Raw genomic sequence first — 25,388 nt, 5'->3', positions numbered from 1 at the left:
ATACTGCGCTTTAACAGGCTTCTGAACCCAAGCGCAGGTGCAGACAATTAGAGGGAAGATGGCGAATGTAACGAGCGAGATGCAGCTTCCACTAAATTCGGTGAGATCCTTATTTATCTACCCGTTTGCCAGAAGAACATCCCTGTTGTATGATATGAACATTTCATTTCATGGTTATTGTGACTGTGACGAATCCACCTCGTCGCTTAAAACAACCTCTCTAACTTTGCGCGCCACACACACATTCCTGTTATACTGTGTTTGTGAGGACCAATACACTCGCGCTGAGATCAGTAGCTCTATTAACTTAAAACACACAAGCTGTCCTGGTTACCTGCTGGCGTATTGAGGGTGCACACTTAATATTTCAGTGGGGTTAGCCGTGTGTGTGTTTGTGTGTGTGTGTGTGTGTGTGTGTGTGTGTGTGTGTGTGTGTGTGTGTGTGTGTGTGTGTGTGTGTGTGTGTGTGTGTGTATGTGGGGGGTGTGGGTGTGTACTTGTTTATGCTATGGGGACTTGTCATCTTCAGTCTGGCTGCGTCTTTGCTGGGTTCAAACCCAGTTTGGTGTAATTGAATAAGTCAATGAATCTGTGTAAAAGAATTAAGTTGTAAAAATTATTTGTTTTTGTACATCAATTGTTTGTGGAGGTAATATATGGACAAAACTGATTAATGAGAAGAAATCAGAAATAAGAGAGCCTGAGGTGAGGGGCTTAAACTATTTAATGAGGGCTGTGGGAAGAAAAGCGGCAATTTTTGTTTTCTGTTTCTTTGTTACATTGCTGGTAACTGGAGGGAGGCTGAGGCCCAGAGTATCTTGTATATGTTTAGTTTCTTTTGCACCCTGTTTTGAGTTTTTGAGCTCAATAAATCACCAACACCGGTAACCCGACTGAGACTGGATTCTTGGAGGCCAAAGAACCCCGTCACAGTGACCCAAATCATCACTGTTACTGTTATTATATAGTAAATTAAATCATTACTGTTAAATTGTATGTATTGTCCAATTGTTTATTTGAATTCTTATTCCGGGTTAGTTGGAGACATACACTAGGCTATATCAGCCCCACCAAAAATATTTTTCACCAGCCACCACTGATATATATATATATATATATATATATATATATATATATATATATATATAATTTTCAAATTTATATAACTCCCACCGACATCTTCTCGCCTTTTAACATAAATTCCTCTCATTCGCTGCCTTTTCCTGCTATGATGCAACCAGCAGTGGGCATGTGTACCGGCAGATCCAGTGTAAAGACATGCAGAAATAAAAGAGAAAACCCAAAGGCGGTGTCAATGCGAAGTTTCCTTTTGTTTTTGTTGCAGACCTGTGTGCTTGCTTCTCCTCTTGTTGTGCAAATGTCTTTGCAGACTTGAGAATTAAATTCACCCTCCTCTCTTTGCGCTGCTGCCGCAGATTATTAATCTAATCTCCAGGGAAATAGACACCGATCTAATTACTACACGTCCTTCTCAACTCCAACCATATATCCTATTTATGTTTTCTTTTTCTTTTTTTTTGCGCGCGCGCGTTAAAGATCAAACGCAAATAAAGCAACAGGTGATATTTGCAAAATGTGGAACAACTTGCAGTTTGCGCCTTTAACAGCCCTTTAACGGCACCGATTGTGATGGAAAACGAGCAGGTAAAGATGTCCAGACCTGTTCCAGGACCAGAGACGCCTTTTCTAACGAAATCACGCAGTAACTAACTCTGTAAAGGCTACATTTCCATTGAATTAGATTAGATAGCATCTTTAAAAACATGACAATTGTAACTGATGCTGCAAATAAAGCAATTTACCCACGTTACCATGGATCAGTTCCTAATTGTAATTAATGTAACCCCCTTTAGAGTTTTTTAATTAAAGAAATGCATTTTCAGACATTTCTGTTTAGTTTATTATTTTATTTGTGGCAAATTCAGTAATTTTCCACAAGAATGTTTCCGATTATTGAGATGGTTTAAAATTTAGTCTCATTAAAATCTCTAATCTGTCTGTTTTAATGACAGTAACAGAATACATACATTAATAAAAGCAGATATTTGTGCATTTAGACTGTTTCCCTTGAATTTTTTCCCCCACTGCCATTAGACTGCTGAATGTTTTGTGAAATGGGTTATTGTATTGTATTTTGTTATATTTATTATATTTTATCATTATATAAAATAAAAAAATGTTAGAACTGTAAATTTACAGTCATTTCTTTCTATTTTTCAATGCTGCACTTTAAAAAAAGATGAAATTGTCCAGAGAGCTGTTATCAAATGAAATTTCTTTTTCTTTTTATACTTGTGTAATAAAAAAAAGACAAATAAGATCTCTCTAAGTCTAATTTCCAGGTTTTAACAGTTTGAATAAAAAAGCTAGCTCTGTCACTGTGTTTCTCAGGTAAAACATTAAATAAATCCTTAAATTTATGGAAGATATTAAATAAAAGATAAGGATGCCACTTTTAGATTAATTTTTAACCTTTGCTGAAACCTTGTTTCCTGCAATGATTTAAGAGGAAACCCAAAACTTGGCAGTTAATCAGCTGGATTTTCTGCTGACATGGGGGACTTCTACTTTTTGCTATAGCATCTGAAAACAATTAAGAAGTGCTTACCAATCTAAATCTTTATTAGTTCAAAATTAAAAGAAAAACTAGAAGAGGAAGTGACTCGGTCTATTCACTTTTTTTCTTGCATTTCTGTTGCTTTGGATGATGATTTGTTTGAACTGATACACCCACTGACACCAAAATAAAGCTGACAGTATCTGTAAATGTGAAGGAATCTGAGTGTGGTAGAGTGTTAATGAACTCTTATTTCTGATGCTGTTTGATTAATTTTATATTGACACCAAACATTGGTTCTGTAAGAAGACAAAAAAATGTGTGGATGTTAAATGCATCAGTAAAAAATGGCTTAGAACTTAGTCATATGCTGTCCCCCTCTCAATAATAAGAAGCTTTAAATGAAATGTCTTAATTTTCCCTCTTCAGCGGAGTGTTGCTTTGCAGATCTGGAAACGCTGTCAACATTAGGCCTGTCTGCATCTGCAGGGGTCTGCAGTGAGGCTCCTTGTCCTGCAGGCAGAGGGAAGGGCTGTGCCAGAAGAGGTGAGAGAGAGGGGCAGAGGGAGGAGGAGGAGGGGGAGAGCTGATAGATGTTTCACTGTTGGGGGAGGATAAGGAGGAGGGGGAGGGCAGGGGGTCGTTCTGGGAGGGAACCAGGGGTGTAGAGGGCCGAGTTTAAAAAGGCAGACAGCGCAGGCAGCCCTTCATTCTTAGTTGCCCGTTGCTCCACAAGAAGCAGAACTTTATTTTTTTTGCTTTGACTCTCTTCACTGGGAACTGCAAGGGAAGCTTATCTCTGCTGAGGACTTTTGTTTTGTTTTGCCACTGCATGATGGAGGCCACTACTGCGGAATATGGTGACGGTTATGCGTATTATGATGACAATGAAACTGCCTGTGACTACTCAGAGTGGGAGCCCTCTTACTCGCTGATTCCAGTGCTCTACATGCTGATTTTCATCCTGGGCCTGTCGGGTAATGGTGTGGTCATCTTCACCGTGTGGCGATCCAAGTCTAAGCGCCGGGCTGCAGACGTCTACATTGGGAACCTGGCCCTTGCCGACCTCACTTTCGTTGTAACCCTACCTCTGTGGGCTGTGTACACTGCTTTGGGCTACCACTGGCCGTTTGGTGTGGCCCTGTGTAAGATAAGCAGCTATATTGTTCTGGTCAACATGTACGCTAGTGTCTTCTGCCTCACCTGCCTGAGTTTTGACCGCTATCTGGCCATCGTGCACTCTCTGTCCAGCAACAAGCTGCGCTCCAGAGGCACCATGCTGGCATCCCTGGGTGCTATTTGGTTGCTGTCTGGGCTCCTGTCTGTGCCCACGCTGCTCTTCAGAACCACAGTGCATGACCTCAACAACAATCAGACCACATGCGCCATGGACTTTAGCCTGGTGACCATAAACCAGGGTCATGAGAACCTGTGGATCGCCGGGCTCAGCCTGTCCTCCTCTGCCTTGGGGTTTCTCCTACCCTTTTTGGCCATGACCATCTTCTACTGCTTCATCGGCTGCACTGTCACCCGCCACTTCAACAACCTGCGCAAGGAGGACCAAAAGAAGAAGCGTCTGCTGAAAATCATCACCACACTCGTGGTGGTTTTCGCAATCTGCTGGACTCCTTTCCATGTGCTAAAGAGCCTGGATGCCCTCTCCTACCTGAATCTGGCCCCGAACTCCTGCGGAGTCCTGCGTTTTGTGCTTCTGGCTCACCCCTACGCCACCTGCCTGGCCTACATCAACAGCTGCCTCAATCCCTTCCTGTACGCCTTCTTTGACCTGCGCTTTCGCTCCCAGTGCTTGTGCCTGCTCAACCTGAAGAAGGCCATGCACGGCCAGATGAGCTCCATGTCTTCCACTCTCAGCGCCCAGACTCAGAAGTCAGAGATTCAGTCTCTAGCTACCAAGGTTTAAAGTCCAAGAGAAGGAGTGAAGCATGAAATCATGGCTGCAGGACAGTCCAAACTCCAACCACTGGAACACTTCCTAGAATAAAAACTTTATGAGTCAGATGTTAAAAGCTGGTAAGGAGACATGATGAACTTTGAACTTTCACTGCCTTCAGTCTTGATGTCCGATGTATATCCCTCCTATTTTGCAAGAGAAGCTGAAGCTCTATGTATTGTGCGGACTTGACAAGCTAGAGCCAGCTGGCTGAGCTCTTTGGCTTCTCTGGTCCTCAGATTCTCATAGAAAAAAAAGTCTATATTTTTTTGTGTTTATGATTTGTAAACTGAAACTCACATACACTGGATGAAACATATGGCTGTACAGTATTTTCATACCCTTCTTTTGTCTACAACCCTTGTTGTTTTGTTTTCTAAGCACTTGTAAAGACTTAGTGAGCAGAAGGATCAAACAGAAAGCCTGATGGAAGAGGGAGGGAGGTGTAAGAGGAGAAAAGGTGTTGCAGCTTAATTATATAGTTTGTGGAGTAAAAGCGGGGGGGTTGGGGGGCATATGGCAGTTGACAAATGTTGTAGAACTGGAGAGGGTTGAGGGTGGGGAGGGCTAAGAGGTATTTTTTTGGTAGTTGCGGCACTATGCAACTTTAAACGTGTTTCAAAATGATGTATATGCTGTATTTTATGACACCACTGTAACTAACTACTGCATTAAAGACGCGTGCTCCAAGCCTGGATTCCTTAGACTCAATGAGTTTGTGTCTTTTATGAGTGTGAAGATTTCTAAAGAACCACAAGGGAAAGTTTTGATACCAAACACAAATATTTAACCTGCAGTTTCACATCAGTTTCATCACCCTGCCTGATATTTCAGTGTCAAGTATCCCACTAAAGGGTCAAAGCTTTGTTATGAATTGGGTTCACACCTTCAGACTAATAGATCTCTAATCTCTATTGATTCACAGCCAGTATCCAGACTGTAACCGGATTATGCAAAGTGGCACCCATCCTTCAGTTTTGTGTATTTGACACTCAGTTGTGATTTCCACCCTCTGTGGGGCTTTAACTGCTTGATGGTTCAGTCATGTGGGTCCCCTTTAAGGCTGTCTATAGCTCTAAAAAAACCAGAAGGAGCAGGGGATTCATGTGTTCTCAATTACAAATGACAAAAATAAAAAGGATGAAAAATTTTTTTTTGAAAAAAACTGTTTTTACCATCACTGAAAGTCTAAACATGTCTGGAACATCTAAGACCCACATGTAGGTTGTCAGTTGATTTGACAGCGATGCGTCATGTTGGACATAATCACCATTTGTTGAGCATAATCACAGTTTAGGATATGGCGAAGGCGGAGGGGAGGTGTGGGGGCTCTGATCTTGGCAAAAGCTGGGTAGGGGAACAAGTCAATATTTGTCCTTGCTGACAGTAGTGTGCGGTTAGAAAGAGGGAAACAGAGGTGGTGGGGGTCAGGCTGCAGATGCCTCAACGTATAAAACTAGACAAAAACTTGAACTGAGGCAGGGTGGAGAAACCTGGGCAAAAAAAATAAAAAGATATTAAGCTCCAGAGATCTAGTATCGGCATGTGTGAAGCAGAAAAAAATTTAGAGGCCTCAGATCATGTGTTACTTGTTCTCCATCTTGGAGAGACTGGAGCAGATTTGATCTCCAGGTAGACCACATGTGGGTTATAGTGATGGATGCCCGGAGCTGCAGTGTATTTATCACATTTATGTAAAGAATCTGGACTGCTCTGGGACACACTTCTTCTTCATATAGTTCAGTTAGAAGCCTCTTAGTGCTCTTTTCTGACTGATGGAAATTTTCATGCAGTCAGGGAACTAAATCTGAACCCAGATCCTTTTTAGCAGGTTTTATAATGCTTTTATGCCACTTAAAAAAAAAAAAAAAAAAAAAAAAAAAATATATATATATATATATATATATATATATATATATATATATATATATATATATAATCTTTCACCTGGCAATACTTATAGATATAAAACATACTAAATTATCGAGGAGTTCATCTTGGATGTTGAACTGGTTGAACATGTTGATGCAGATGAGGTGACCCAGCCTGACAGCTTGTCTGAAGTAGTTAGCAAACCAGTTTGCTTTGGGAAAATCCACTCAAAGTACCAGCTGACCAAAACACAGGGGGTCCTTGGAGAACTACGACATCACAGATACAACGGTTGTTTTAGGTCACTGGGTTCATCTAAATATTGTCTGCGCCTGGTTGGCCCCTCTTTGGCCTGATGTTTGGGGTCCATGGTTCATCAAAATTTCTAATTCTTTATTTTTTAAAATTATTATTATTTTTAGTAGTAGTTATATCTGTTTACTTGTTTAAATATAACTTGAAATTGAATTTATGTTTCTAAGAGTGGTCACTACTGGCAAGCTAAGTTAGATTGTTTACCAACAAACATAATCAACCAACATACAAACATGAATTTGTTTTACTTTCTAAATCTGGAGTGTGTTCAGAGCCCTGAACGGAAGGCAGAATGAACTTTACTTCTGTCCTCCTGTCAGAGGTTGGTAGAGCACCCAATACTTTACCAGAGTGTCACCATTGCAACATATTTTTATTCAAGTAAGTGTAAAAAGTTGCTATCCAAGAAATTATTCAAAATTAAAAAAAAAGTATTTTGGATAAAAGTACTCAAGTACAGAGTAACTCATCATAACATCTGATATATAAAATTATGTAATAAGGATGGACTGCAAATGTAAAGTTATGTCAAAAATTCTGGAAATTTAAAGATTATTGTTAAAACAAAAAAATGATGTAAAGGAAAAATAAGAATTGCAAGTAGAAGAAACCGTTTTCAAAGCCATTTTTTTTTTACATAAAACATATTAAACCAGTACCTCCAGTAACAATATTTAACTCTTACTCTATATTAGCTTGACCTCCAAATGTCATGGTAGGTTCAAGTTGGTTCAAGTAAGCTGGTATACAAAAATGACCCTCATTTTTTTATTTATTTATTTTTTTTATTTGAATTAGGGCAATGCACATTCATCAACATGTCAGCATTAAGCATCAATGTAAATATGCCAGAATTAGCACAACAGCTAAATTGCATCCGCTGTCCTAAGGCAGGTAAAAACAGTGAACATTAAACAAGACGCATTTTGACATAAACATTAACTTTGTGTCTTTTTTTCTTAAAACAAACCTGTTTCAGTAAAGTTACTTATGATAGATTTAGTAGCAATTTTACTCAAGTAATAGTAGTGTTATTTTATTAAGAGATTACTCAGGTAAAAGTGTTGTACATTACAACTACTCTCAAAAGTTGTTTTTTTATATCAAAAAGAGTGTAAATAATTACCACCCACAACTTCCTAGTTAATAAAGTCAGGGTTACATGTTGTTTTAAAGTTATTTGTTGTTGTGTGGCTCGTTGTACGGGGCTACTTTAATCATGAGCATGTGGCAAACAGTTTTTCAAATGGATAGTCTACATTTTTTCAAACAAGAGCCTTTTTTTTGCATCCACAGTTTATTTTCAGTAATAATAAACAGAAATTGCTGAGCAGTGATGATCATGAGCATGTTCCTGTAGGAAAATACTTAAAGGACTGGTGTGAATCTTTACTACAAATGAATATGGCAAAAACTAAAAACATGCTCTTTGATTTTCTGAAAAATCATCTTTCCTGTTGGGATTGAGAAAAAGTATTGGGACGGGTCAACCATCACATGTAACGTGGAACTTATATTGATGGTAAGTTGTCTTTTGAAAAAGGCCCACCGGTGCACTTAATTTTATACAAAGCTGAGAAGCTTTAATGTTGACGTCATTTTCATGCAAATGTTTTATTCTTGTTTAGTAAATCCACACTTTCCTTTTCTTTTATTGGTTAGCACAGCTCTATTTCCCTTAGGAAGAAAAGTAGACTGCAGGCTACATTAAAGGTGTACTAAATGTTTTTGTATTACTTCTAACTGTATATCCAAATTCCCCAATACAGAGAATATTTTCTCCTCAAATCTTTGAAAAAGTAACAACAAAAAAAGTGTTGGATGAAAAGTAAACCAAATCTAGGCAAAAAAAAAGCAAATTACATAACAATATAGCCTGAACTATGTTGAGTTTTTTTAAAAATCTAAAAATATTCTGTAATAAATCTTTGAGCTGTTAATATTTCTTGTTATAAGCTAATCAAAAGATTTCCACTATATCAAACAACCTGAGCCAGATAGAATTCATCCCTGTGAGAAAATCAGTTTCTAAATCAGCTTTTTTGGTCAAAATGATGCACACAAACAAGGAAGTTAGCCCATCATTGATCTTGCTATGTGAAACGAATACTGAAAATCTGTAACTGGTTTTTGGTCAAAACAAACTGATTTATGTGAACTTAATGCTGCTTTGCAGATCAGCTAACCTTCTGTCATAGTAACGCTGTCTAGAAAGGACCTTAATTTTAAAATCCTAAAACATCCCTTTAATATTGGTATATACACTAATGAAATAGCTATTCCACCTTCACCTTTCTTTTACTAAAATTCAATAGTTTAGCTATTTGGTAATTGTGGTGTGTTTTCCATTCATTTTATTTGCAAGATCCTTTAAATTTTGGGTTTCTTTTCATACTGTGTAAAAATACTTGAATTGTCCAGCATAACCAGCCTGCTTCAGTCTGTGATCTGCCACACCCACATGGGACATCTGAACCAAAATACAACTGCTGTCCTGTGCTTAGATCTCCCTGCTGTTCCATCCCACCCAGGCTGCAACAAATGCACCTCACTGTGTGTGTGTGTGTGTGTGTGTGTGTGTGTGTGTGTGTGTGTGTGTGTGTGTGTGTGTGTGTGTGTGTGTGTGTGTGTGTGTGTGTGTGTGTGTGTGTGTGTGTGTGTGTTACCATGAACATGTAAACAAAGATGCAACACATTCCTTGGACTGTCAACACTGGCCCTACTTTCTCTGCATTCATCCACCTGTTTCTTAACGATAACACACAGAGAATATAAAATAACACATAAACACAGTCAGTGTGTGTGTGTTTGTGTGCGCGTGTACCTGTCTAGCCAGAGTGAGGACCAGTTGTTGCAAAGTGAGGACATTTTGCTGGTCCTCACAAGCCCGTGGTAAATTATGAGAAATAACTGATTTACTTTACTTTGACAGGTTAAACAGAAAAAGAAAACTACTAAAATGCCACAAAGATATTATTTTTATGAGTGGTATATAAATAATTGCTTTCTCACCCACCCCTTGTAGTCCTGGGCGGGATGGGTGGCTCCTTGAGGGCTGATTGTTCATCTAGCTGTCCCCAGAACTGCGTTTTTCTGGACTGAGATCTCTGATGTTTCTCCAGGTATGTGTTGGAACCGTCGCCTCTCCAGTGTGGGGGTTACTGCCCCCAGTGCTCCAATGACTACCGGCACTACAGTTGCCTTCACCTTCCAGGCTTTTTCTAGTTCTTCCCCGAGCCCTTGGTATTTTTTTTCCAGTTAGTCATGTTCTTTTTTCCTAATATTACCATTATTTGGGATGACACTTCGGCGGTCCTCTGCCGCTTATCAATGCTAACAATGTTCCGTTGGTTGGCCAAAACCATTTTGTCTGTATCTGTGTGGATTATCTTTCCTCTCCTTGTCACCATCCTTTCATATTTTTCCATCGTCCCTGCTGTAGAGCCTGGTGGTGCAGCTCAGCGAGTCGATCTCTTGTTCACTCGTAGCCTACAGCTAGATGCCATCATTGTGCTTTCTTGTTATCAACCCAGACTGTGCACAGGTTTGTTTGTGTGGCTTTACGGTCTCGGACGGCTGTTTTGTCAAACAGTAGTTGGTGTTTTTACCAATGTGTGCCTCTGTCATGTTTTTATATGCTTCCATGTTGCAGAGAAACAGGTTATTGGGCGATAGTTGGTTGGGACTGTCCTCTTCCAGGGGTCTTTCTTTCTCAGGAGTGTTCGGTCCTCGGTCAGCCATTCAGGTTGGGTCCAGCTCTTTAACAGCTAGGTAATTTGTACTGCTAGGCGTTCATGGACAGAAGTCAGTTTCTTCAGCTAGTAGGTGTAAACACTGACTGGGCCTGGTGCTGTCCAGTTATTCTTACCTTAGAGCCTTTGTTTGATGTTCTCTCCATCTTGTTCAGGGAGGATAGCATAGTCAGCTCTCATGTCTTTCAGCCGCTGTGCATCATTGTCATGTGATGCTTCTTATTCCCAGATACTTTTCCAGTATTGTTCAGTCTGGCCTTGGTGGGTTGGCTCGTGTGTTATAACCCTGCAAATCTTTTAAGGTATTTGTTTAGCTTAGGTATCTGGAGTATCTGGATTTCTTACACATTTACTGTATTTTGTCATCATTACTGTCAAAGCTACTTTTCTTGCTGAAATCTAAGAAACTCAGAGTAAACATGTCAGATTTCATGGAAACCCCCTTGCCTTTAATGCTCACAAAGAACCTGACAGCTCTGCGATGACAAACTGTACACAGGATTAAGGCTTACATTGTGCTGGTAATACTGTACCATACTGTTTAATGACATGGGGTGTCTGAGTCTAAGCATGATCCTGGGTCAGTCTAGACAGCAGAGCCTCTGATAGAACCAAAACAAGTCAATCCACCCTGACACAGAAACCCTGAAAAGTTTCCCTCTGCCAAAACTTCCCAGCCCAGCTTCCCTCCCCCCCATCAGATACGTCATGTTTCAGGAAACACAGACATTTTTCAGCTGTAAGTCTTTGCTTTCTTATTTTTCCAAAATGTCCTGCTCCCCCATGGAATGCAATTCACAATAACATCCATACTGTCAAAACAAAATCAAAATTAAAAACGCTCTCTGCAACTTAAAAACTTATTATTGATAAAGGTTAAGTTGTTGTCTAAGCCTTTATTTAAATTTACAACAGAGCAAAGTCTGTAACACAAGTTTAGAAAAAGCACATATATGTATTCTTTTAACTTTTAGTAATTTTTACAAGCACAGCACAGTTCAGTGTATTTTATTAGGACTTTATTTGATAATATGCAAACATTTCAATCTGAAAAACTCACACAGAGAGAAAAGATAATTAGAATAATTTATTGATAAGAAAGTATAGTCTTTGGCGCTCAGACCTCGGCAGGAACATTCATGCTGAATTATGCTTTAACATGCATGAGTAGATGAATGTGAATAGGGATGTTCCCCCCGGGCCTGAAACTGGTGGTGGTTTAATCCGAGCTGGTTGACAAGGTGATCTGCTGGGCAGAATTGTGGGACTAGAAGACTGAGGGAGCTGACGTCGGGGCTTCACTCAGACTCGGGATATAGAGGTCCTGCTCGGTGATGCAGGCACCGTGAAGTGTCCATGATGAGCAAGCATGAAGCGACAGTGGAGAGGAAAAACTCCCCTTTGGGAAGAAACCTCTGGCAGAACCGGGCTCAACATGGTGGTCTTCTGCCGGACCAATGCGATGAGGCGAGGGATGGTGACAACTGGGATTAATACTCTCTGATGAGGTTGAGGTGAAGTCGTGTCATGGAGGACGATTCAGCTGCGATGGCGGAGAAGGGGATGGAGGTGGGTGAATTGTCGTCTGAATCGAAATCCGACAGCGATTGCAGGATAGCAGCTGTGGTGAGATTTGAGGGAGTTTATAAAGTGGAAGCAGGACGCTGATTGGGCTTCGTGGTGGAGTAGTTCGAAGCTGATTGGCTCGCTTCAGAGACGGATCGGCTTCTGATTGATGGAGGTAAGTCAGAGTTTCTTCAATTGAACTTTCGCTAGAGCTTCATTTTAAATGAACCGAGCACTGTGCAGTTTTACTTCCACAGATCATCCAGGACAGAAGAAAACACCTTTTATCATCTATTTTCAAGTTTGAAAGAGTTTGAAATGCATTTAGATCAGAACATAGAGGAACCTTCACACACTGTTTGCTATTAGTTAAGTCCTTTATCTAGATGTATGCAACTTCCCAACAAGTCTGACCAGCTTTTAAGTTGGTTTTAAAAAAACAACAGCTTAAAGCTTGCTTCCAATGATGCTTTCTTCTTACCTTCCTACCATGTGGAGATTCGCCTGAACAGTAAACCTCTGCAACTCCTCCAGAGTCATTTTGGGAGTCTTGTCTGCTTATCTGATTAATGTTCTCCTTGCTGTCAGTTTCAATTATAGAATTAATATATATTTTTTAAATCTTATATAATTCTCTCCCTTCTCAGGCAGTTTGATCAAGTCTGTATTTGGGTTTTTGTTTTACAACCTAACTCTGGTTAAAGGTTGTATACAGCATTATCCCCTAAAAGTCTGTTTATTTCCTTGTTCTTTATGAGGCTGTTTGTACTTTTATGTTGTTCTCTAACATACCTCAAAGGCATTCACTGTTTCATTTATACGGAGATCAAATTACACAAAGGTGGATTCCGTTAATTAACTTGGTAATTGGTGGAAATGTACTTTTATTTTTGGGGTATCAGAGTAAAGAGGGAAAATATGATACATACATTTCTTAGGATTATTATTTACTCAAAAAAGTTTCAGAGAGGATTATTATTTACTGCCTTGTGCCAGTCAGACCCCCTCCCTGCCCCAAAACCAAAAAAAAAAAAAGTTGATTTCCAGAGTTCCAGTCTCATTCCCACTCAGTTATCTTCATATCCGTTTCCCTCAGTTGGCAACATAAACTGGTTTTCCACAGACCTTGGAAAAACACTCAGATTACCACACGCCTTATCAAAAACGTGTTTCACATGCAGTGGGGGAAAATGCGTTTAATCATAACCTCACAAGAGCCGTTGAAGAGTTCCAATACACACCCTGTAGTCTCCCTCTTTGCTCGCCCCACCACCCCCCTTCATATGATGACTGTAAATTGCAACCATGTTAGGGATACCCATGAAATCAGCTTGTCTTTGTAATCTGTCTGCTTTAACCTGGAAGTGGCCCCTCTGAGTAATTGTGCAGACCTTGAGAAAAAACGGCGCAGGCTGAGGCTGTTATCCTTTGGTGCATTTAAGTATGCTATGCATCCATCCATCCATCCAACCATCCCTCTATCCATCCATCTGTGCATCCGTCCGTCCATCCATCCATCCATCCATCCATCCATCCAACCATCCCTCTATCCATCCATCTGTGCATCCGTCCGTCCATCCATCCATCCATCCTCCATTACCAGGAGAGACCAGTATCTCTCTGCCTGCTCCATACTAATGATCCCTGCTGCTGCTGAACATCGTTAGGCGGGAGATGCTGCTTCCGTGATAGGCTTGGCTTGGCCAGACCTGAATGAGCAGCACAAGCCCTCTCCACCTCCCCATTCCGGATATGGTCGCCCGGGGGGGGGGGGGTCTCGCCATTCCTCAGGCACAAAGATCCTCTTAACATCCTTCTCTATCCCGCTCATTGTGAGAGGCCTGCTTTGAGGCGCACGGCTCCTGATCCCGCCTCAGAGGCTAAATGCATCTCCTGTCACTGGTCTGGTCCCAGTGCCAGTTCAGCTGCTGGAAGCACCTCAGTGTTCAGTTCACCACCAAACAAGTTTACACCTTTACCAAACTGAAAGGGACAACTTGTAGATGTGGGAAAAACACACTTCTTAAAATCAGAAAAAAAGAACAAGCAGCATGATAATCAATATTAAAATGTATTTAAACTTGCTTTATTCTGTTTTTTTTCTTAAATAGAAACAGATGAAAGGGAATGTAAGTAGTTTTAGTTCTTCAGTGAGAAAGTTCACTGTAAGTCTGTTAGATAAAATTAACATTTTGTTTTCACAACATGTTTTTTTACACTCTCTTCAAGGGTTAGGGACAGCTGTTATTTACTGGGGGCCTTTACTCTGCTTTATATTAATAAACATTCCAATCTTATTGAATAGTACAGAAGAGGATTAGGGCCACTGAAAAAAAAGTTAACTGATTTTAAAATTTTATTTTTGTTTAATATGGGGGAAAAAATTTTGAATTCTGACTTTAATCTCACAATTATGAATTTTTACTCAGAATTATGACTTTTCTCACAATTCTGACTTCAATCTCAGAATTCTGACTTTTTTTCTGAGGAAAAAAGTTCTGACTTTTTCTCAGGATTCTGACTTTGAAAAAAGGTAACTAATTTTTTAATTTTATTTTAGTTTAATATGGAGAAAAAAAGTCAGAATTCTGAGGAAAAAAACGACTTTTTCTATCAAAATTCTAAATTTAATCTCAGAATTCTGACTTTTTTCCCATATTAAACTGAAATAAAATTTATAAATCAGTTAACTTTATTTTATTGTTTCAGTGGCCTTAATCCTCTACTGTAGAATAGGGCTAAATTAGTGGAAGAACAATGACAAAAACAGGAAAAGGGAATATTTTAAAACAGATTACAATCTCTGATCGTTCAGCTGATCCTCCTCTGCTATCCAAATGTCTTTTTCTTATTTTCATTTTATAACTTATAACCAAAAACATCAATATGTTGTTTTATGTGACAGACCAAGAAGTGGTAGCACACATGTGAAGTGGAAGAAAATAGTAAAAGGTTTATTAATTGTTTACAAATAAAAATGTCATGAAAAAAATATCTCATGAAAGCTGTACAAAATGAAATTTCGTTTTGTATACATTCTATGTATAGAAAATGACAATAAAAGTCTAAAAATCTGAAGGTCTTGGTGTATATTTGTACTGAAGTCCAACATATATGTAATTCTTTGCAGAAAACCACCATTTTCTGCAAACTGTAAATCTTTCAGGTTCTGTTTCCACCATATGCATGTTCGGGGATTCAAATTTTTGCCTTTAGGTTTTTGCAAAATGGGGCAGGACAGGATTTCTGTTAAAATTAGTAATTTAGTCTCACCATCGAAGCTCACATTGATTTAGTACTTTGACTGGGCCATTTATATGCATAAATATATTTTAAATTTTGACCATTTCATCTTATATTTACAATTGTTGTTGGAACTCCGAAATCCAACCCAGTTTAAATTCTTTTGAAGTCTATAACATGCCTTCAACATATCTGTTTAGTCTCCCATCATCCATCCCTGAGGAAGAAAACAATCTATAAAGAATCTTTAAGCTTCATTAAGCAGATAGTTTTTTAATGCCAACGTGAAGTCTCAGTTTTCCTCCACACATAGTCCTTTGCTTGTTTTCCAAATAGCCTAATTTTGGCAACATCTTGCTAGAGCACCATACATACGCTGTGTCCCCTTTACCTTACAAATTTATGTGCTTTTCCCTCAGTGTATGGCATACAGTCAGAAAACTACAATTATTATTATATTTTTTTTGTTATATTATATCTACATTTAGATCCACAATTCTGAAATTAAAGTTAGAATTCTGAGATTAAAGTCAGAATTCTGAATTTTTTCCCATTTTAAACTGAAATAAAATTAAGAAATCAGTCACCTTTTTTTTTATTTTTTCAGTGTCCCTAATCCTCTTCCATATTAATCTGTCTGTTCATCCTCCTCTTTTTTACCAGATGTCTTGTAAAATGTAATAAGAATGTTTTTATTATCTATTTCTATTTACATTTTGTCAGTTAAAACCCCAAATGTCACCATATATTCTGGGGATTTTATTTGATAAAGCAACAGGATGATGTGATAAACATCCTTCCTTGTGCCTTTGAAGGGACTGTTAAATGATTCAGGCTAAATCAGCCTGAAGAACAACAGGTAGGAAGACCATTATATATTTAATATATTTAATTTATATATTTAAAACCTTTCTCTTTATTCAATGCATTTCCCTCAAAATTTAAGGTTAGGAGATCTTTAATTGTTTTGGTAAGAGTCTCTTGATATTTGCTCATTTTCATCTTTTGACAGAAGCTTTAGTTTTCTAAGAGGATACAAAGGATCAAAAAGATCAAACTGTATATTAGCAACTGCATTATTTATATTACAAGGCAGAGTAAAGAAACTTATTATTAAGTGGTGAAAATAGAACAGCAGTGACTTTATTAAATTAAGTGTGTCTCCAATAGAGATAGGACAGAAACTGGACAAAGAGCTGCCAGCAGCTTAAAAAAACAAAACAATTAAGCTGCAGAACTTTTCACCATTACTACTAGTTGGCTTCTAAAAAGAACTTAAAACAATTAAGACATAGTTTTAAGAAATAGAACATATGACATAGAACTCATATGTCCAATGATGTTAAAAAAATTGTTATGGTTTAATGTTCAGCAAAGCAGATGAACACAGGAACATGATCCCCCACATGATGGCGCCAACATTGTGCACTGGGATCACTTTTTTTAAGAGAAACAACATTTGGTCTCAATGTGGATTACTGTATATATGATGGGAAGTTTAAATGCTTCCCTCTGAAAAACATCCTGCAGTCTGGTTGGAGGTGGAAGATGAAGATACGTTTTTTTTTTTTCTTCACGTTGAGTGTAAAGATACAGATTATTCAAGTTTTTCTGTGATTTAGATCTAATCAATGTCCTCACAATCTAACAGGATTAGAAAGCTTTAGGAAAACTGGAGTAAAAATTAAATTATAAAAAAAAAAAGATTTGGAATCAAAGTGTAAATAAACCAAGTCATTTTATTGTTTTCACTTATAAAACAACATTCTTAGATAATTTGGTCATTTATTCTATTTAGTTGAACAGCTGTTTTTATTTTTTGTTTTCCAGCTGAGTATGATATAATATATGTCACATTAAAGATTTCTAAATGATTATATGATAAGTAAAACTGATATATAAACAGCAATTGGTAAACTAAAGAGATGACTGAAGCAGCTTAACAAAGAATTTTGATCTGGATCTTTAACCATTTTTTAATGTGGACACAAAAACCCATTCTGTTAAGATGCAGGGCACTATAAACAAATAATAAGAACAAATAATTCACAAGAAAAGCACAGAGAGCAACAGATTTTGCCCCAATTTTTTATTCCACCAAACAACACATTGAAGTGGACTATTCCTTGGCATGAGGCGCACCTTTGTAAAAAAATTTTCCTCCTTAATATCCGTTCATAATTTTTTATTAATCCTGCTAACAAACCCACAAAGTTCCCTTTTCTTGTGTTTTTGTCCAGTAAAATACCTCCAAACTTTTTAGTCTGATGCTGAGGCTGTCAATACTCACTGCTGCCACCCTCTGGTTTAGGGAGGAACTGCTTGTTCAGCAAAATATCCCAATCTCACAATGTTAGAGAATCTTTAAAAAAAATCCTTTATCCAGATTATGATCTAGATCGTCACCAAAATGTAATGGATTGTTCCTTGGCATGGTAAAAATCTCATAAAAATAAACAGACAGAAAGACACTCTCATAAAAAGATTACCACAAATTTATTCAATAATATTTGAATGTAGAGAAAATTTACAATGGGAAGACAGAGAACAATAATAAGAAAAACAGATAATCTGAACCTGAACCTTTTCTCTTTAAGTCTAGTATTAAGTTTAAGTATTTACAAACCACTTTTTATCTCGCGTTGTAAACTTTTGTTTTCTTTGTGCGTGACGTCTTCTAAGGAGAACATACATTCACATCCTCCTTTAAAACATTCCATTTGATGAGCAGCAACCCCTTGCAATCAAACTGTCTTGAATTGAAATTAAATTAAACTGAAGCATTATAGAATGACTAATCCTGAACTACACTAAATAGAAATGAGTTGAACTGAATTAAATGAAACTGAATAAAATCCGTGGTAGAAGTCCATGGCTCAAATCACAGCCAGAGGTTTGGATGTTCTCCCCTTGCATGAACAGCATCTCTCCGGTTAATCTTTTTCATCCTCTAGTCCGAAAACCTACTTCAAAGGGGGAGATGTTGTGCATCTAAGTAATAGACTGGTAACCTGTCCAGGGTGCTCCCTTCCTCTCTCCTATTAAACTACAACAGCTTCTTTGAAGATTTTACACAGCTAGTACACAAAAAATGTATTGGATGTACTTATAGTAATTCATAGTGGACGTTTTACAATGTTGTGTTAATTCAGAACAAATTAGCCACTTTACTTCAACACAACTATATCAATTCTCTCCTAAGATATTTGACCAATTAAAAATTCCCAGGCTCTAACCCGGCAGGTTAACTAAAGAAAATAGCTCATCTCACTCTATGCGATATATTTCTCCTGAACTAACCACCTGTTCTCCTGGCTTCTTTAGGTTTACATACTGCAAAGCTTAGAAGTTTAGATGACAGGCGATGGCTGAGGAGAATGCGCTTGTGTCCGGCGAGCACCAAACCCACATAAACAAACATCTCATTCTTCGTAACCAGGGGAACAGAATGGAAAAAAAATATTTTCCCAACGCATTCATTTTTATTTTTTCTTTAACCTTTTCTCAAATATGAAGTTCTATCTGTATCTCAGTGCAGAACATAACACAAATATTGCATGTTTTTGGTTAGTTATCTTTGTGCCTTCATGGCTCTTTTTTCAATTTTAGGATACCTGCTATAAAAAAGGAAACTTAAACCGATTTATTCAATTTTAATCAAGTACAGGAAAGTACTGTTGAATCAGCAAATGTTGAATCAGCGAGATATGCTGTAAGCTGTTTTTGTCTTCATTAATAGAATTTTCAAAATATTTCATGTTATTTTCAAAACATGAAACAAAAGTAAAGTAACTACAGATGGTTAAATAGAACGAACAGATGCTAGATTTTTTTTGGTTTTTTTTGTTTTTTGGTTTAGTATGATAGGTATGTTGTCAGTGATAAAATAAAATGGGGAATTCTACAAATTGAAAGACTATACATTTTTTAACTTTTATAAACCATATTTACAGATTTATTTCATGATACAGTCAGCTTGATTTGTTAAATTTGAATTTGACATCGGTTCCACTTTGTTCTGAAATAAAAATAGCTCAAATAAATACAAACAGAAATAAGAATAATTGTTTTGTTTTTTTAAGTACACACATAACTGTGTTTTTATAAAAGACAGAAATTAAATGAGAGTATTAATGGTATCAATCTGGCTGTAGCGATTGATGATTTATCAGAAGGACAGCTTGGGGAAGAAACTGTCTCTGTGATGGCTGTTTTTCAAATCAGCTTGTCTCCAGGATGTGTGGGATCTGCAGAGATGTTAGCTGCACTGGTAGGAAGTTTAGCCCTGGTCTGTTTTGTAGACAAACCCAAGCCATACAATGTTAGATATGCACAAAACAGAGTGAATAATAGTAGCATAGAAGACGAACAGTGGCTCCTTTAGTTGCCGTCAAAATAACAAACTCTGCTTGGATGAAGTCAAGTCCCAAACTGACTGCATCATCTGCTGACTTCTTTCAGAGCATATCAGTTTAATCCCATTTAATCCCATGCTATCTAACAATTCTACCAATTGGGAACATATAAATAGTAAAGAGGTGCTACTAAGGAAAATGTAAAACAGATAAAATCAGATAAAAGCACGTCCAGTGTCAGAATCAGACAATTGGGAAATTACAGTTTTTTCTTTCTTTTTTTTCAGAATCAGACCAAATAAGAACAATTTCAATGTGCAGTGAAACATCAACAAAACAAATAAAGTAAATGGCCTGTACTTATATACCTGTACTTATATAGCGCTATTTCAAGTTAGGAGACTGCAAAGCATTTTACTTTACACACTGATGGTGGCAAGCTACATTGTAGCCACAGCTGCCCTGGGGCTCACTGAGTGAAGCCAGGCTGCCGTACACTGGAGCCCTCTGACCACCATCAGTAGGCAATGCGGGTGTGTCCTGCCCAAGGACACAACGACACTGAAAACTGGAGCCGGGACTTGAACCATCAGGGCAAACTCCTAAATCCGATGCCACTGTCACCCTGTGGTTCTGGTGTCTGGGAGAGTGAATAATCACAACATTATACATGTACAATAACCACATAAGTAAAGGGTTTAAGGCTATAAAAAAAAAAAAAATGTTTCTCACAGAATTACATTATAATTGTTGTTTTTTGTTTTTTTTTAGCCCAACTCCCATTGATACTGAAATAATTGGTAAAAGGATAAATGACTCGTAACTGTTTTTCAGCTATATTTTATTGTGCATTGCAAACATACAGTACAGCAGAGAGCTGCTAAATTATAAACAGATTACCTTCAAGACATAGAAACAAGATTCTCAATTTTTTATTTATTTATTTATTTTTTCTGATTTTCAAGAAGTATTGAAAATTGGCCTTAGACAAACATTCTTTTATATATATATATATATATATATATATATATATATATATATATATATATATATATATATATATATATATAAAAATAAAAACAGAAACATTGCAATAAATGTAAAAAGAAAAAAAGAAAAAAAAAACTCCTTGATGTTCAAGGTTGAATCTGCATTTCAACTTCTTAGAGGTCTTAAATCAAGGTAGAGGGTGTCATGAGGAAGGGGTTAACTAAATGTTTTTTATAGTCCCCATCACCCCCCCCACACACACACAGCAAGTATGATTTAGTACAAAACAGGCCCCAAAAACAATCAACTTAAATTAAAAGTGTCATAATTATGTTCATTTTTCCTCTTTTTCTCACAAATTGTCTCATTAAAGTCAATTTCCGGTTTTACATCTTGCCTGGACGGGCTTCCTGCGCTGATGCAACAGGGGCTGAGCTGGAGGGAGTGGACTGCGACCCTGGTGGGACTTCTCTGACAAGCAGAGCAACTGATCTTTCACCTGTAAACTTTGACCCTTTGAGGAGCTTTTGACTTTGGATTGTGGGCCACTGATGACTGGAGCAGAGGGGATGATGGTTGTGGTCAGTTTCCGAGTCAGAACCTTTCCTTTCCTGGATGCCAGAGATGGAGCTGCAGAAGCCCTCCGTTTTATTACAGCATCAGCACTCTCTTGCAGGGGTTTGGAGTGTGTCTTCTGGAGACTGTGAGGAAGCCTGCTTGTTAGCTTTAATTCAAGGTCTTTCAGAGTCTGATCCATGTAGGCCTGCATTTCCTGACGCACTGCAGACAACTGGATTTTAAACTCATCCCTTAAGACCTTCTTACTGGCCTCCAGCTTTTCCTCAAGTACTTTACTCATCTTCTCCAAGCTTGGATCTATTTCCTCCTTGCAGCCATCTTTTATTATTTTAGCTTCTTTTTCACCCTCTGCTTCAGCACTGTTGCTATCAGACTGGCTGCTCTCCTGCTCACTCCCTGTCTCTATCTCTTTGATTTTTGACACCAGCTCCAGTATGCTGCTCTTTGGGGCTTTTAACCCCCCCTGTGATCTGATCTGGTTACGCACCTGCTCGAAAACAGACATCATCTTCCCTTGTGCCTCTTTTTCCATAGCGCCGCTCTTTCCTGCACTTTTCTCTTGGAGACTGTCAGAGCAGATCTGCTCTTCTTCTGCAGCAGCGCCGTCCTCTTGTTCACCCTTTACAAGCATTTCTGGATCCGTCTCTGATACTGCTTCGCTCATTTTCACTTTTAGTCAGCTTTCAGGGAGCTACTGAGATGAGATGAGAAATGTAAGCTTTGGAAGAACATAATAGACACTGGTTCCTGTCCTCAGAGAGTCTTAATGCTTGTGGGATTGAGTCCCACTGTGAAATAAGACAGAGTTCAGTCCAACATCACATCTAAAAAACAGTAGCAGAGTTTATGTGGGGTCAACCTTTTTGTTTTTTGATGCAGCTCTTTTTTTTTTTACATTTGTCGAATGTTTGTATGAAATTATTCTCTGAATAAAAGGGCATAAGGTGTATAATTATTCTATCTAGAACATCGTGTTCTTCTGTCTGAATGTGTGTAGCTGTAACTGATGACAACACTGAGGTGCCTGGCAACAGCATCAATAACAAAGCCCTTCAGGGACGCTAAGAGCGGCTGCTCTTGAAGGGAAAACCTCATTTCTTGGTAATAAGTTGTTGGTGGTACACAGCAGAGAAAGATCTGCTGTTTGTTGCGCTAATCTTTGATCAACCCATTTTTTTTAACATTAGGAAAAAGTAAATAAAATCCATATGATAAAATGCATGTTAAAATGTCAAGCGCATGTTGGAAATTGCTTGAATAATATCTAAACCTGACTGAGGCATGATACTTTGCATGTTCAATATCAACACGCTCTTCCAAGCTCAGATCTTAATAAGAAAACATTGGTTATGTAACTATGCAGCTATACATTCACAAACAACTATGATCGACTATGAACCCATTCAAGTGCTGGGTAAATGCATGGAAGAATACATTGCATGAATGTGGCAACATTTTTTGGAGGTGAATTAAAACAAAACTAAAGCAATGCTTATTTTGGAAGAAAGGAACAGCGTTCAATAGTTAGCAGGCGGTTTTAGTTAATACAGCTAAAATCCACCAATCAGGCTCCAACACTGTATGTAGCGATGGACTCAGATGTGAACCTTTAAGGGGTTATAGCCGTAACACAGTCAGCTTTTTATCACCAAAAAATCGTCTCCAGGATTAACAGACTAATGTCTCAACTAGATCTTGAAAAAGTAATGAATGCGTTCATCTTTAGTAGAATTTAATACTGAAGTAATGTTTTCACAGGTCTGCATAAAAAGTGGATCATGCAGCTGCAGCTGATTCAGAATACTGCTGCCTGCGTCCTCACATAAATGAAGAAAGTGGAGGACATCACCCCACTACTGAAATTGTTATACTGGTTCTCTTTCTTTTAGAGAATAGACTTTAAAATACTTATTTTAGTCTATGAAGCAGTGAATCATTTAGCTCCAAAATACATAAAGATTTGCTGTCAGTGGATCAACTTTCCAGATCTCTCAGGTCCTCAGGCTTAAATCTACTTTGTAGACCCAGAAACAGATCCTGGAGTAGCAGCTTTCATTTCTTATGCACCAAAATTCTGGAATAACTTCCCAGAAAACAGAACATATATATATATATTTAAGTGGCATTTTACTGAGAATCTAAACATCGTTATTTAAGTTTAAGCCCAAATTTTATTTAATTTTTCTAATCATTTTATCTTTTATTTTAATCAGTCATGTCATTTTTATTTACAATCATCTTATTTTAATGATTAACTTTCAAGATACAGATTAAAATTTAAGATATTGTTAATGTGGTTAATGGTAATTTAGTGCTTATGACTGAAAAAAGGTATGAAGAACCAAAAATCAGTGGTGGATGAAGTACTCAGCAGAAGTACTTGAGTGAAAGTATTGGTACTCATAGTCAAATCTTACTCAAGTACTAGTAAAAGTGACTGGTTTTAACATCTACTCAAGTTAATGTATTGAAGTACTCACTTTTGAAAATGCTTTAGTGTTTAAAAGTACATTCAATTAAAAGTATTTAATTATTCAAAAATACAAATTTTATTTTGCAATATCAGTATACATTTCTGTGCAATTTTCAGAGTAATTTTAAAGAACCTTGTAACTTTCAGAGACGATCTGATGTATTGTTGCATATAATTGCTCTGCTTCCAAAAATAGACCATATGTAAAGAACTTGTAAATGCCTCAAAAAATAAGAACAGCAATTTTGATTATTTCTTATTTAAAGACAAACTAAAAAGAAAACAGGAGTGAATTGATTCTCCATAGACTTTCACAATGGAATAGAGGTTTAAGGTTGAATCTAATAAGAAAATATAACCCTGCTTTGAAAACTCATCCTACTGCACAACTTGGCCTCAATAACACCTCAATAAAATGTATAAACTGAGAATATCTACCCTGACTTTCTAATGTGTGGAGCGTCATGCAAATCTCTAAAACAGTGGCATCCGAATAAGTACTGATATCTGCCATGTTGAAATTGCAATTAAAAAAAGGAAAAACAGCAACAGATGATTACAAAGCTAAGCTGAGCCAAAAGGAGCAAGTAACTAGAAAGTAGAGTAGAAAGTACAATAGTTTACTTTGAAACGTAGTGAAGTGAAAGTTAGTGAAAGTACCCCACCAAAAGAATTGCTCATGTAAAGATACTCAAAAAAAAGTATTTTAGTACAGTAATAAGTAAAATCCTATGCAGTTACATCACTGGAGGCTCCTTTCTCTTCACTGATGGAGGCAAACTGGGGGGTGACTGCGGCTCAGTGCAATAGAGACGCTGGTATTTTTCCAACCATCCCATCACATGTTGATGCATCTGTATATCTGAATTTAAAGGATAACTTGTTTTAACATCTAACAATTAATGTTCATATGATAGTGTTCCAAATCTGTCACAGTTTTCTCTTTAGTCGTAATATTGTACAATGAAATTTGTTCAATTTTCTGTTGTGCATATTTTATGCTTTCCTATGTAAATGATTCACATTAGAAATCAGTGCTACTTCTTTGTAAAAGTAGTGCTACATGGAAAAAAGATCACAAATCTTTTATGTGTGGATTCTTCACAAACAGGACAGGGAAAATTAGGTATATATTTATAAGAGGATCATTGAGCATCTATATTTTATGTAAAAGCTGAATGTCTTGCAATATGTTGCAGGGTCATATTCTGATCATAAAGAGAACTATTTCATTTCGCTGATAAATGAAAAGCTGTTTTCCTAAAAACATGAGATGCTTTGCATTCTTGTCCACAATTTTGTTTCACTTTAAACAACTGCTAACTGATAACTTGTTGAAAACTGAAATGAAACAGGATTGCATTAAACACATTTATTTATCAGCTTTTCCTACAGACTGAATGAAAACCATTAGGTCTTTGTTTTTCTTCCAGGGTTTTGTAGACGTTTTTAAATTATTTAAAATTTGTCAGAGAGTAAATGCTTTAGTATTAAAACCCTGTAGTTTGATTTGATTATACACTAAATTCTCAGTTTTTTTCATATTAACTTCAGTCCAATGTAAACAGCTTATTTGGTGCTAATACTTTGAATACTTTGGAGATGTGTTTAATGATACCAGTATAGTTTTTCCAGACACTAGACTTCATAGAAATTGGGGGGGGGGGAATGTGGGTTCTCTCTCAGTCTCACCCCAGAGAGCCAATGAGAGTCC

General features: G+C 37.6%; 1 protein-coding gene across 1 annotated transcript; it reads left to right on the top strand.

The window, feature by feature from the left end:
- The first annotated feature begins 3,278 nt into the window (after positions 1-3,278).
- On the top strand, positions 3,279-5,043 carry aplnra (apelin receptor a). The gene has a single exon (XM_038287299.1). It carries the CDS (start codon positions 3,411-3,413, stop codon positions 4,497-4,499), a length of 1,089 nt encoding a protein of 362 aa, XP_038143227.1. The 5' UTR covers positions 3,279-3,410; the 3' UTR covers positions 4,500-5,043.
- The last annotated feature ends 20,345 nt before the right edge of the window (positions 5,044-25,388 follow it).

This window comes from Cyprinodon tularosa, unplaced genomic scaffold (assembly GCF_016077235.1).
Source record: "Cyprinodon tularosa strain WSP-4 unplaced genomic scaffold, ASM1607723v1 ctg238, whole genome shotgun sequence".
NCBI lineage: Eukaryota > Metazoa > Chordata > Actinopteri > Cyprinodontiformes > Cyprinodontidae > Cyprinodon > Cyprinodon tularosa.
Note: the sequence above shows the minus strand (reverse complement) of the source record. Positions and strands in the feature narration are given on the sequence as shown.